At 44.0% G+C, this 15,241-nt stretch overlaps 1 protein-coding gene across 1 annotated transcript in view; it reads left to right on the top strand.

Moving 5' to 3' along the window:
• The first annotated feature begins 2 nt into the window (after window positions 1-2).
• The window catches only part of LOC136610918 (D-beta-hydroxybutyrate dehydrogenase, mitochondrial-like), a 30,296-nt gene continuing 15,057 nt past the window's right edge, over window positions 3-15,241 (top strand). The window contains exons 1-2 of the mRNA XM_066590112.1: window positions 3-219; window positions 10,619-10,729. Coding sequence (XP_066446209.1) covers window positions 4-219; window positions 10,619-10,729 — 327 coding nt within the window. The 5' untranslated portion in view covers window position 3. The remainder of the gene's footprint in view (window positions 220-10,618; window positions 10,730-15,241) is intronic.

Below are 15,241 nucleotides of genomic sequence, written 5' to 3' on the forward strand. Positions count from 1 at the left end.
GAGATGCCACTGCCAGCCTCCAGCATGCGGGCAGCCTTACTGGTGCTTCTGTCTCTGGGGCTCACACTGGTGCTGGGGCTGCTTCTCCCAGAGGCTTTCAAGCTGCTCTTCACATCCCTGGGGTTGCCCTGTGATAATGTGTCACATGCCATTGTCTTGGTATACTTTGTGTTCATGCTCTTTATGGCCATGCCATCCTTACCAAGGGGCACTGTACCAGTGAGTAATACCATCATTCATATTGTCTACTATACAGCTTCTCAGTGTGTATATTGTGTTATTTAGTGGGAGGCGCAAGGGGATACACAGTACATGTCCAGTATGATAGATTTCAGTAGATGAATAGAACCATCTCTACAGGTTATAGAATCTATAGAGGTGACAATATACAAGTCAGTGTTTATGACATTGGCATCTACCTAGGTTGTGGGTGGCATGTTTCATCACAGCAGGATTAAAACTGTCATTGTGACGCAATCTTTAAATTGTTCTAAAAAAGTGACAGAATTCATGCTAAAAAGTTGGTGGAGGTAGTGCCAGTTTTGTCTATTTTCATATCAGGGATTACAAATTGTTTTCAGTTTACCAAGGACATATAACCGAGGACCGAAATGTACTACAGCCATTAAGGTTATAAAGTCCAAACCAAGTGCAGGTAATCTGATGAAAAGTTAATTTTTCAGTTTATTTGCTGCAATCGGAATCTTATGTTGCAGATTGCTGCTCAGATGACATAAGAGATACATAAACTCAGGATTTGTGCGGTTGTATAGATTCTAAATGCCTTCTGCTACGTATTTTACTATCAGCGCTGTTTGTCCATCCGACAACTAGTTTCCAGATCACGTCTAGACTCAGCTCTAGCTCCATTATATACAACATAAATATATAATAAATCTGCCCTTATATCTGTTGCCATTCCTAAGGGCTGGAGAGCATTTATGAGACAAGATGTCTAAACTCCCAGGAATGATTCTCTGCACACAGTATCATAAAGTAAACATCTAAAGTGCAGTTCTTCAAGAAGCCATGTGTAGAAATGATAGCGGTCCAACTAATATGTTGGGGAATCCCCGCAGCCGAACGGCTCCATCCCCGGACAAAACCAGTCCAAGTCTTATGTTCGAATGACCAATTTTCATCAATGATATATGATGCTTCCATAGACTGTTTTATGTACTTAGGTTGGTTTCACACGCACGTTTTTATAGCAGATTTTTGAGCCAAAGCCAGAAGTGGATCCAGCAAAAAGAAGTCCATCTTTTCTATTTTCCATATTTTTTTTTATTAATTTCTGCTTTGGCTCGAGAAAACTGCATGAAAAACTGGCACAAACACATGAGCGTAAGTGTATTTGCGCACATTTTGGTGCTACATTTTGGCAGAATGAAAGTTGCATATTTACGAGAGCAACTGCGTTTTAAACTGTACTTCTTGAGCCGTGCATAATTCCCTGTTTTCCCGAAAATAAGACAGGGTCTTATATTAATTTTTGCTCCAAAAGCGTTTACTTTTTCACATGTATAGCTGTCTGGACACTATTTAAATGGACTTTTTTTATTAACTGTAACTTGGGTGTATTTTTGGAGTAGGGCTTATATTTCAAGCATCTTCAAAAATCTCGAAAAATCATGGTGAATCCTCAAAAATAATGAAAATTCATGCTGTGGCTTATTTTCGGGGTAGGTCTTATTTTCAAGGAAACAGGGTTGTCATGCCAAAAAATATGCTCCGATGCCAACATTATGCTACGTTCCGTTAATGCGCAGAAAAATAGAGCATGCTGCATTTTCACTTTGCACAACATAGCTGCACACGCAAAATGCCCACGTGAACTAACCCATTGAAATCTATAAGTTCTATTTTTTGCATATTGTGCGCACTTAAATACATGAAAGTATGCCCGTGTGAAAGAACCCAAAACCACCCGGACTTTACACTGATTATTTGGAACTGCAGCGCCAAGAACAGTAGTGAGAGGGCAGACGGACAGATCAAACATTTATTTGCAATGACACTCATCCCAGTGACGCTCGCTCCATTGCTATTAGGGCTTTTACCCACTAGCGTTTTTTTTTTTTAACGCTGTGATATCGCAGCATTTTTTCCAGTGGACTTTCTAATGTTAAAATCACTTCGCACAAAAATCGCTAAAACACAAACTTGCAATTTTAGTGCAATGCGATTTTAACATTAGAAAGTCCCATTGAAAAAAAAATACAGCGATATCGCAGCGTTAAAATAAACTCTAGTGGGTAAAAGTCCTTACACAGAAGTAAATACCGCTGGCATCACTGAAAGCGCTGCCGACATGGAGGCGGGGCAACCAGTGAGCGGTTTCCCCCTACCAGCCTCCATTCACAGCAAAAAGACAGTCGTTCAAAGGTGAAGAACTGCTATTTACACTGAATTTCACGGCATTCAGTTTTCTGCTTACAGAAACTGAACAACTCTAGTTTAGTCGCTGCATGCATTTACACAGGATAATTATCATTCAAATTCCTGCGAGCCATAAACACTAATAGCCTGACACTTCTGGCCCTTTTACATGGACCGATAGTTGTTTGAACGACTCCACGAGTGCTGATGTCATCGCTAAAGTCATCGGCGCACGTGCAGAGTGTTTACACAAAAGACCTGCCACTGGATCGTGGGCTCCTCGCCCGCTTCGTGCTCAGTGCTTCCTCTCTTATGTCAAACGCTGAGCGAGGAGCATTTATACAGAACGACAAGCTGGTGATCCAGCGATAAGTGTTTAAGCTGACTGAAAAAGCAGCTTAACAACGTGTGAACAAATAGTAAGCGATTTTTGTGCATTTACACTGCAGGATTATCTCTCAGATTCGTTTGAGCTAATCGTTACGTGTAAATGGGCCATTCCTGTTCTAAAGAGAAAACCTTTTAGCGGTTATCTCATCACCATCACAGGCAGGATTTCAACAAAAGATAAGGCCTTATTCACACAACTGTAAGTACGCATCTATTTAGCCACGACAAAAATCGCCCCAAAATCACGATGATCTGAAGCATTGGATTTCAATTCAGATAAACGATTTTTAAGCATGTAAAAAAAAACTCATGCTGGGAAAAGTAGCACATCGGCGACCATTTTCGATCAACGATTTTATACATTGCATCAAAAGATAGGTCTTGCCCTAGCTTTTGCCGAGATATGCAGGAAGCCCCCATAGACTTCTATGGAAGCAGAAAAAAAGGGAGGGGGGGTAGTTTACTTGTATCCAGAGCTAGGAAAAGAAGACAGCTGCCTCTATTAAAGCATTAGTAGTCATTCCGAGGATCTCTGCCGATCATGGGATTTCCGTGCTGCAGAGTATTTTTTGTCAATATGCTGCAGCAGCCAGGTGAATGGCAGAAAATACGCAGCTAAAGTTTGGAACTCGATCACGGCAATTCTTCATTCATGCGATTTTACGGCGCCTAGGGGCAAACAGACAAACGCATAGTCATGTGAAAGAGCCCTAACACTGTATATATAGAACAGGATCACACTGTTCATAATAGGTGGTGGATGACACGGCTTTCCCCCTGTACAATGACCTGTGCAGATGTCATAAAGACATAGAACACTCTCCATAGAAGTCAAACCTCCTCTCCAGTGTGTGACTTGAATGGTCCATGAGGCTGCTGTAAAATGTATATCTAAGAAAATTTGCAATCAGAAAATACATACCTATTAGAAAAACTGAATATTTGTCACAATCTGGTTTTAATAAGCTAAAAAATAGAAGTGACACATTCTTTATAAGTAAAACATTTTTCAGCTAATTAATAATCTCTTAAAAGGCTGCAGATTCATGAAAGTTGTAATTCATGGAAATTTGAATCATTAACACTGTGGGTAGTTTGACACAGAGTGACTGTACACTTTATCCCAGATTCGCTGGTAGTGATCCTATTTCTTTGAGTTGCTATTTTTTGCAGACTAAGGGTGCCCACCCACTAGCGTTTTTTTTCACTGCGAAATTCGCACGTTTTTTTTTTCTACAGGGGGTCTATGGGACTTGTAATGGCAAAATCGCGATTTACTGCGAAATCGCGATTTTGCGCAATCGCGATTTTAGCTTTACAACTCCCATAGCCCAAAGACCCCTGCAGAAAAAAAAAAACGCTGCGAATTTCGCAGCAAAAAAACGCTAGTGGGTGGGAGCCCTTAATGAAAAGAATTAGTGATCAGAGACATTTGCAGTACTGTGGGCTAGTGTTACCCTGTAGGCTGCTCCCTTTGTTGCCTTAACAGTCAGCATATTAGATATATAGTATTTCTTCCTCCTGTGAGTGTGGGCACTGATAAGGTGATTGGTAATTGGACAGTAGGCACTAATTGTTTGATTTAGGCCTCCTTCCCACGAACGGATTTCCGCTGCGTAATTCGGCCGGTAATTGAACCCAATAGCTCATGGCACACAGTGCGGAATTCTCCCGTCCTCACCCGCGGCATGCTCTATTTGCCGCGGGTGTACGCGCTGGCGGCTTCCATTCCATAGCGTGAAAACGCTTTCCCGCCTACCGCCGCGTCATATAACGCAGCCGGCGCGTCACATGACACAGCCGGCCGCGTCATGTGACGCGGTGGGCGTGTCATGTGACGTGGCGGCGGTGGGCGGGGAAGCTTCATGCGGGAGCGAAAACGCCGGATCCGCTGGTAAGTATGGGGTCTCTGGGGGGCGCCGTGACGGGCTTCGCCGCGGAATATTCCGCGGCAGAGCCTGTCACGCTCGTGTGCAGCCGGCCTAAGGGCTCCTGCACACCGCAGAGCCGGATCCCGCAGCGTCCGCACTTACCTGCTTACTTTCGTTTTCATTTGTACTGCAGATGGTCATTGCCGACTGCAGATTCCACAGCAAATATCCGGCTATGAGCCGGAGCCTGTCAGGGTGTGCTGCTGGGATCTGTAGTACTAAGGTTCCTAGTAGCACAGCTTCACAGGTGAGGGCTAATTGAGCTGGCTGGGTGTGGTATTCTCCTGCAGACAATCCCCTTTAGGCTGGACTCACATGAACGCATATCGGCTCGGTTTTCACGCCGAGCCGATATACGTCGTCCTCATTTGCAGGGGGGGGGGGGGATGGAAGAGCCAGGAGCAGGAACTGAGCTCCTGCCCCCTCTCTGCCCCTCTGCACTATTTGCAATGAAAGGAGGCGGGATGGGGGCGGGGCTAAGTTCCGATAATTAGCCGCACCCCCGTCCCGCCTCTGCCCTTTGCAAATAGTGCAGAGAGGCAGAGAGGGGCCGGGAGCTCAGTTCCTGCTCCTGGCTCTTCCATCCCCCCCCCCCCCTGCAGATGAGAACAATGTATATCGGCTCGGCGTGAAAACCGGGCCGATATACGTTTGTGTGAATGCACCCTTTGGCTGGATTCACACGAACGTATATCGGCTCGGTTTTCACGCCGAGCCGATATACGTCGTCCTCATCTGCAGGGGGGGAGGATGGAAGAGCCAGGAGCAGGAACTGAGCTCCCGCCCCCTCTCTGCCTCCTCTCCACCCCTTTGCACTATTTGCAATGGGAAGAGGTGGGACAGGGGCGGGGCTAATTCTCGTAATTTAACCCCCCCGCCTGTCCCGCCTCCTTTCATTGCAAATAGTGCAGAGGGGCGGAGAGGGGGTGGAGAGGAGGCAGAGAGGGGCAGGAGCTCAATTCCTGCTCCTGGCTCTTCCATCCCCCCCCCCCCCCCTGCAGATGAGGATGACGTATATCGGCTCGGCGTAAAAACTGAGCCAATATACGTTCGTGTGAATTCAGCCTTAGCCTGCAGCACATAAAGACCAGCATCTCTCAGTAGTTGATGCTGGTCTTTGTACTGTTTGGAAATATCTGTTCTGTGCCTGCTCAGAGCTGTGTTTGCATGTAGGTCTCTTGAGTCTCTCTGTTTCCCAAAGAGGGTTTGGACATTTGTAGTCCTTGTCTGTATCATATGCAGACCCCCTCTTTCCTTCTCCTGGCAGGTGCGTCTTATGTCTCGTCTGTGTATCAGTTGGTGGATCCCTGACACAGTTCCCTATGTCAGCTCGGTGGCTGACTGTCTATCCCCCAGTATGAGGACACTTAGACTTGCTGTGGTGTTTCATGTGTGTGCATGTGAGCTCTGGGTGGAGTCCTTGTTGTATGTACTACCTGTTGTAGTCTGGTGTGAGCAGTCCTGTGCAGTGCTCACTCTGTCTCTGTTTGTGGTGTGAACTGGTTCTATGTGTGGTGGCTGCAGAAAGGTGCTGTTGCAGCTTGCTGTGTGACTTGTGTTCTGTTGTCTGTGCTGTTGCAGCTTGCAGTGTGAAATGTGTAACTGTGTCCAGTGCCGCTGGACTTCTGGTTAGTGTAGGGACTAGCGGTATAGCCAGGAGCTGTGAAGTGGCCTGCTAGCTTCCATATTTTGATCAAAATGTCAACTAATACCTGGCATTTATATTCAGCTTTACTATCTTCTATTAGTGTTTGCATTTTGGCTGTTGCATGCTATGTTTTTTGGCTCTGTGTGTCTTCTTGTTCTGTCCAGTTGTCCCTGTCATGTGGCATGTGTATGTGTCCTGTTCTGGTGGTGTGGTCCCTAGGAGCAGCTAGGGCCCAGGTCTGAAGACCACTGGACTGCCCTTTATCAGGGCGATGTCCTCGTTCAGGTAGGGCTATGTCATCCTCCCCGTAGCACAGGGCCAGTTGTCTGAAAACTGTGTGTATCTGTCTTGGTCACGATCGTATGGGCCCTGTGTTTAGTTGCCCACACGATCGTAACAGAGCCCTTAAGGAGCATGCAAAATGGGAATCAGTAGATTTACCAAATCATGTCTTTCCCTTATTTGCATCCCAGTTTGTAATGAAGTTGCAACATAGACAGAGTCAATGTACAAAATTAGGCTCTGATATGTGAATACTCGTGTGAGGCTCGCAGTTCAGCTGCCTGGGCAGAATAGGTATGTAACAAGGTGCATTGTCCTTGTACACAGCATGTATAAACCTACTGGACCAGTGACTAATTTGACTTTGGGTTACTCCTGAGGGCAGCACCTAGAAATCCCTTGGTTTTACCCTTTTACCCTTTCAAGTGGGATCTGGTCTCAGCTGCAAGGGTCCCTAGGCTGTTACCCCAAGAGTAGTCTGAATACAGTGGCAGCTGACATAGACAAATACGAGGCACCATGGTACTGAACTGGAGGGACAGGCAGAGACGTGAATATCACAAGCTGAGGTCAGGATAGGTAAAGAAGGGAAAGTTGGGTGAGCAGGCAAGGGTCTAACCGGGAGTCAATCACAACTATTATCACCTTTGTAGAACCAAATCAAACCGATTGTTCTGGCACCCAGTGGTGGGGTTAGGGTGACTTTGATAACCAGGAGAATGTCCAGAATAGGAAACCTGGATGTGCAATCACTCTGCAGGAGATACTGACTGTGGAGAAGATAATGTGGCATCTCCCGCACAGAGGGCATTGAAACACACTGACTAGTGAAACCAGTGGGAAGAGGTGAGGAAAACCGCTTGCCGCAGCCATTATATTCCTACTACAACCGCCTCATTGTTTTGAAAGGACTCAACAGAAGACCCAATAAGACATATACCAGTCTCAAGATGTACATGCAAAGACTCATCAACGTACACATGACTACTGTCAGGAAAAGGGTCTTCAAGCTCAATTTGTGGGAGAGGTTGAGGACACATGGACTACATCCCAAGGGTCTACTGGATGTGCAATAAATGCATTTGGATTGACTGTATGGAACTGTACAAAAATCAAGGAAAGTGATCACAGCAAGACTTTATACCCAATGCTTTAATTCTTTGTTCGGGAGTAAGAAGGGATTTTGACTGGATACAATAAAGAGCTAGATTGTGCTAAGGGTTGATGACCTAAGGGAGTCTTCTGAGTGGGAACTGCTACCATGTACCCATCCTTAATGTGAGAAAATAAAATGAACATTTTGGTGTAGTAAGAAAAAGCTAATGTTGGGGCATATATTATATCCTGTCTCAATTCAACACATTGCTCTACATATGTATCATCAGTTCATCAAATGGCTGCAATCCTAGAAGGAACTTCATGTGACAATTTGGGCTAGGAGTTGACAAAGGAGATGTAATCAGAGAACCAAGATCAGCAGCATGAACCTGTATGAAGCTTTGAGGGACGTTACCTGTGGGAAAAATATAACAGATACAAGAAACAAATATTGACATACAAGTTTGTTCCTCACAATAGCATTTTAATTCAATTGTTTGAAACACGTACTACAACATAATAGTCAGTGAGCTCAAATTTATATATATTTTTTCTTTCCTTTTCTATAACAAGTGAACAGTTCCTTTTGTGGTCACACTAGAGCATATATAACCTGTTGGACAAAGTATAAAGTTACTCTCCTTGTTCCATATCAGAATGACAAACCTCCTAAAAAACACAAATATAATAAGAATAAAATAATTCACACCAAAGAAAATGTCCATTTAGACACTCGCTATAATATTCCATAGAACTAAACACTCAGCGACTTGCACCCATGTCCCAAAAGTTAAGGCCCATGTGCACAAAAAGATAATCTTTCAAACAATTGAAAGATTGAACGTTTTAGCGATCTTTTTGCATAAAGTGTTAATGGACACTAATTTTCATTAACACTTTATCATCTTCATTTGCATGTAAAAGGGCCTCCAGGAGCAGTTTGCAGAGCCCAGCTTGTGACTAATCACATGCCCAGCTGTGCGCACATCTGCATTGTTCTCAGCGGGGCTGCTGACAGGTTACAATGTAGTCTCCCATGGAGAACACAGCATGTGGTCTATTGAGAGACACTTTATCTTTCTGTGGCTGAAGGATGGATTTTAAGTTCACCTTAAAATCATTGTTCAGACGAAAAGTGCACGATGGCAGCGTTTACATGTAATGATTATTTTTGGTTGTTTGAACGAATTTTGAGCGATAATAATTACGTGTGAATGAGCCTTAAGTCACTGAGTGTAACCACCAACTCAGCATTCTTCATTGTTCAAAAGCTCTCCTGCCCTGGTCTGCATCAGGGGTAGAACCACATTACCATTTCTATAAAGGAAATACCCATTTAGTATGTCTGTCCTCCCTCTTACCCCTCCATAGATCAGTGCCTTCGGTTGCTGTTTGAGGTACAGCAGGGGATGCTGTACAGACCTTTCTATATTGGCAGCCAATTTCTAGATAACAATTTAATGCTCTTGTGATTATCTCACTGAGTTGAGAAAATGCATTTTAAGGTAATTGCAGTAATTTTTATAATTTTTTTAAATATTGACATATCCTAGAAAGGGTTACATAATTTCCCTCTTTCTCTGCAATTATCTACCTGGAATTTTGGATACTTGCAGATACTACAGCTTGTAAAGGGGTTTTGTCATTAAAAGAAAACTCCATCACCCCCGGAATTCTCCACCAATACCGTAAGCATCTGTCAGCTGTTTCCTGGGGCTCCAGGAGAGATGAGTATACCCTGTTTTTTATTTTAGGCAAAACCTAGCTAGGGGACATGGTTTTGTTCTAATGACAAAACCCTTTAAGTGGTTATATCCGATCGCTTCTATCTGCTCGCTCTATGTGTCTGACTCCAGCTCACTTCATACACAACTTCTCTAAAGGTCCCTTTACATGTGACAGCTGTCCCAGTGACTAGCGCTCCTGTACTTTAAACACAGGCGGACGAAAAATCATTCCAGCCGCCCTTCTTCATTTTCATTAAATAGTCGTTCAAAGATAAAGTGACACCTGCTTAAATTGGCCGACAGTTGTTTAGTTTTTAGGTAAGCTAAAAATCAAGTGACTCTGGTAAGTGAGCGATTTGTCGGTGGCCACCTGTACACAGGGCGACTATCGCTGGAATTCACTGTCACCCATGATAATTTGGGCGTTAATTGCCGCCTGTCAAGGTACCCTGACATGGGACTATTAATCCCTTTAGTGGCAGGTTTAGGTAGTCTTCAGCACATTTCAGTGCAGCAAGCCCCAGAGATTTTTCGGGCATGCCACTAAAGGGGTTAATGGAGTTGACAAGATGTTTATACAATATTTAATCTCAAAATAAAAGCACAGGGGCGGCAGTTGACCCGTGTACATGGACCTTACCTGATCTGGTGTTTACTTAGGTGAATGTTTACTTACTTTGTATGCATTGTATGCACTATGTAGTTATATGAAGGCTATTACAATTGCTGTATGTGCTCACTGCCTTAGGCTGCATTCACACGACCGTATATCGGCTGGGTTTTCACGCTGGCCGATATACGCATCTCTCTCTGCAGGGGGAGGAGGCTGGAAGAGCCGGGAGCAGTGCTCTGAGCTCCCGCCCCCTTTCCGCCCCTCTGCACTATTTGCAATGAGAGGAGGTGGAACAGGGGTGGGGTAAGTTTCTGGGAATTAGCTCCGCCCCATCCCGCCTCTCCTCATTGAAAATAGTGCAGGGGGTTGGAGAGGAGGCAGGCACTGCTCCTGGCACTTCCAAGCCTCCTCCCCCTGCAGAAAGAGACGCCGTATATCGGCTGGGCGTGAAAACCCAGCCGATATACGGTCGTCTGAATGCACCCTTAGTATGATTCTATACTGTAATGTATAGCTGACAATGATGCTGTTTCCTGTTTATGTCTCCCAGACTCAGGGCAAGGCTGTGCTGATCACAGGGTGTGACTCAGGTTTTGGATTGGCCTTGGCAAAACATTTACATAAATTAGGCTTTACAGTATTTGCAGGTTGTTTATTAAAGGTGAGTGATTGACATCCTGTGCTGTTATGCTACAAAGTGATATATTATGGCTGCATTGTAAAATTCTATCTTCCATGTGGTATTTGAGAGGATCGTGTCTGTGTAACATATTATGTACTTAAGCACTTCTTCCTGCCCGAGCCACTTTTAGCCTTGCTGACCAGGTCCCATTTTTCAAATCTGTATGTGTTACTTTATGTAGTAATGACTTTAGAATGCTTTTACTTATCCAAGAGTGTTTTTTTGTGAGATGTTGTACTTTTATGTTTGTAGTAAGGTGAGGTGACATATGTGCACATGAAGAATAACACTATTTCTGCCCATTGTATGACTTATGTTCTGCGTTTTGATAATTTTCCCCTTTGTAACACACAGAGACACACCGTCATGTAGGACAGTGTACGGCAGTATTGAGCAGTGTACGGTAGTGAATAAATAGCAGTAAATAAGTCACCATTAGCAATAACATTATCGCCGCCTGCAGACAGCCGGGTCAGATCCAGCTGCGAGAATTCTCGCAGCGGGACCCGACCTGAGCTCCTGCAGAGAGCAGCGCGGAACTCACCCGCTCCTGCAGCTCCGGCTCTTTCATGTGCCGGCTGCTGGCGCATGCGCAGAGCGGAGCCGGCGGCCGGGGAGTGACGTTTCTGTGCGGGGCTCGCACGTGCTGCGGTTTGTTTCCTGCGTGTGATTTCGCGCAGACAAACCGCGGCTGTCTGCATAGGATTGCGTATTGTAATGCAATCCTATGCAGGCGTGTACGGGCGGAAATTCTGCAGGGACTCCCGCCGCGGAATTTCCGCCCGTCTGCAGGCGGCCTATGTCTGTGTTTATCTCTGCTTTCACTCCTTCTCCTCCAATCTTTCCCCTCCACTCTGCATGCATAAAAGTTAATGAGCGTGATAGTTATCCCCCTTCTACACTTCCTGTTCTGCTGTGGTGCTGTCTCCAGTAAAGGTCCTTTTAGACACAATGGTTATCACTCAAAATTCGCTCAAAAGCCATCTTTTGAGCGATAACGTTGCGTCTGAACGCACTGCCATCGTGCACTTTATGTGTACTATTCATTCATCGCTGATTTTTAGCAAGCTAAAAGTCAGCAATGATTCTTATCAGCGCCGCACACAGAGTTCTCAGCGGGATACCGTTGATAGCATTCTTTCAGCTGGTATCTCGCTCGGATGCCTCACCGGGATACCAGCTGAAAGCTCCCAGAACAAAGCAACTGTTTGCATATACAAGACAGTTGCTGTACTCAGAGTTATCAGTGGTGTCCCGCTCTGCCTTCATTTAACTCTTAAGAAGCTAATTAGCTACTTAAGAATTCATGCAAAGATGATCGCTCAAAACTGTCACAAATTGCTCTTCCCCATGAGCGTAGGCTTTTTTATGTGCACCCGCTGGTGCCGTAAAAACATGTGAATGGGTGCAGAAATCTAACGTTTGTGCAGCGGTTCAGACGGCATGGGCCCGGTGCATATATACACGAGGCCGCAATGTGGTTGCTTCCCCTTCCCTCCCACTCGCCTGCTCACCTCTCTTCTTCCCTCCGGCTGTTTGCAATGGGAGTAGGTGGGATGAGGGTGGAGCTAAGCACCCGCCCATTGTCTGCAGCCAACAATGGGAGTGAGCGGGGTGGAGCCAAGCACCCACCCCTTGTCTGTAGCCAGCAATAGGTGGGACAGGGGTGGAGATCAGCACCTGCCCCCTCCTATTGCAAACAGCGGGAGGGAAGGAGATAGGAGGTGTTATCGGACCACACCGATACTGATCTGATGACCTCGTTGCCAGGTGCCAAATTGGTAGATATGGAAGCCGGTGATGAGAAGATTTCCTAGCAATTATCTATCAATAGCATGAAATCACTCCATGTTACGTCAAGACACTTCTCCATGAGAACTCAATGAATTCTACTTTATTATCAACATTACCAACTCTTATACAGAAAGAAAAGGGCGTATTCAAAAGTTACTTGGTACAAAGATTAGTGTTACATAGGTGACAAAGCTTATTGATCATAAAGCTTATTGGCATCTACCAAATAGTCTCAAAGCTCTTAAGACTCGTCTTAGGCATGGAAATCAGTGCAGTCAGGATATTGTTGTTGCATTAGACACTATTTCTGCTATAGCTGTGTGTCTTCTATGTTAACACAGTTTAGCCTTATTTAATTTGTCTGTTGACTTCTTATCTTAAAATCCTAGTTACCAGCACTACAAAGCATAGATTTTAGTCTTCTATTTAAGGGTCAATAGTCCAATACAAGGTAAGAAACATACACTTATTGCATTCTGAAACGTAACACTTTATATTCTATGACAGAGGAGAGAAGGGGAGGGAGTTCAGCAGTAACGCTGCTATACTCCCTCCCACCTCCCCTCTCCGGCTGCTGTCATTGGCTCCCATAGGAGCCTATGCAGCAGCCAACGTATTCCAGGCACAAATCTAGTTCCAGTACTATCTTTGCTGCCCAGTGTAAAAGCGCCCGACACTATACTGGCCGGCCTGGGTGCTATTACATCGCGGGAATACGCCTGTGTGATCTGATGCATTGGAATTCAATGCATCAGATGGTAGCATATATCGGCTGACTGTGAAAATGGTGGCCACTGTACAATCGTGTGAATAAGCCCTCAAACTGTCGTTTGAGTGATTTTTGAGTGATCATCTTTCAGTGTAACTGGGGCTTAAAAGAGAAAAGATCACTATACAACAGGCTGCAGATTTGGTGGAAGGGAGACCCCTAGTGACCAGAACTTTAGAGAGATTTTTCAGAACAAAAATGCCTTTTTAGGTAAATAAAGTAAATTGCAGCTTAGTTAGTTATCACATTGGTTATCAATGAGGCACAAATTGTTTGAAAAGTTAGTGACTGCTTAATAAATAACATTTACCATATGTCTACTTTCTCTTAGCATCATATTTGAAATGTTTATTATTTCTTTAGAATGTTAGAAGGCTTATAAGTTTAACTGTAGTTTTTCAAACTTTGAAGGACATTTTTAAAGTCTACTTTTTTAGGGACCAATTCCATTTTGAAGTGGCTTTGATTACAAACTTGCCATAAGTCACCCCATTTTAAAAACTGCATCCCTAAAAGTAATCATAACAGCATTGAGCCAGTTTAACTCTTTAGGTGTTTCTTAGGAATTATAGAAAGTGGAAGTAAAACTAAACAAAAATTATAATTCCTTGCTGATTTTCAGTTTTAAACAATTTTTATTTTACACAGCCAGAGTTATCAGAAAAAAAAGAAAACCCTCAATATTTCTTAACGTTAATCTGCAGGCTTTTTTAACATAGCTGAAGCACAGGCTGCACAAATAATAAAGCACCTTGTGGATTTTGGGTACTCCTTTTTATTAAGAAATTTTTAACATACCATTTCAGATTTGCAAAGACCATGAAGTTCCGAAACATAAATAATACCCCCTCAGAGTTCATTTTGGAAGCTATACCCCTCAAATAATTAATTTTAGGGGTGCTGTGATCATTTTGATGCTACAGGTGTCTGTATGTTGTAGTATGTCGATTTAATCATGCATGCAATTAATTAGATGTGGAGGGAGTACTTTACTACCATTTGATGAGAAAATGGATTAAGCTGCAAAAGATAAAATGAGGCTTTGTAAAATTGCCGGTCTGGTAATCAGAAGAAGCTTTGTAGAGGCCTCAACACTTACAGATTATTGCGGTGTTTTCTGGGAAGTTTAAATCCTGCATTAGCTTTTGCTAATCACAGGGCAAGTCTTGAATTTCAAGAGAAAACATGTATTTACAACCAGGAGAATAGGAAATGTCATAAAACTTGTTGCATGTTATGGTGAGATTCATGAAAGCTGAGATATATATAACTGACAACAAACTATTCACAATTATATAGTGCTGTGAAGAGGTTAAATCCTGCATTAGATGTCTCTAATGCATATCTTCTCACAGTGAATATAAAATTCTATAAGGGTACATGGAGATCTATATTAAAGGGATTATCCATGATTAAAAAACATGGCTGCTGTTTTTCAAAATGGCAGCACCCCTGCCTACAGGTTGTGTGCAGCTCAACTCCATTTACTTTAACCCCTTATGGATGCAGCCTAGTTTGGTACTTAAAGAGACTCTGTCACTTACTTTTTGCCCTATAAACTTATGGGCTAAGGGTAGGTGACCCGCTGAGTCCAGGGATGTAAGTGTTATACTTTCCTCGTTGTTCCCCCACTGTCAGTGCTGGAAGCCGCCACTCAGTGCATTGAGCGTCGGCTTCCAGTGTTGGCACTAGGGGAACGACAAGAAAGGTAAGTATAACATTTACATTCCCGGACTCAACGGGTCACCTACTTTTAGCCCATAAGTGACGGAGACTCTTTAGGCTAACTTTACACGGCCATGAGTGCAATATCTCATTTGCCAACATGTGATTTCCCTGCAGATGCAAGACATTTTTACATCAAAACATCACTTAAAGGAAGTAGCAATCCCCTGCCGTAGCTGACAGCTGCGGCGGAGGATCGTGAA

The sequence above is a fragment of the Eleutherodactylus coqui genome, chromosome 1, assembly GCF_035609145.1.
Source record: "Eleutherodactylus coqui strain aEleCoq1 chromosome 1, aEleCoq1.hap1, whole genome shotgun sequence".
NCBI classification, from domain to species: domain Eukaryota; kingdom Metazoa; phylum Chordata; class Amphibia; order Anura; family Eleutherodactylidae; genus Eleutherodactylus; species Eleutherodactylus coqui.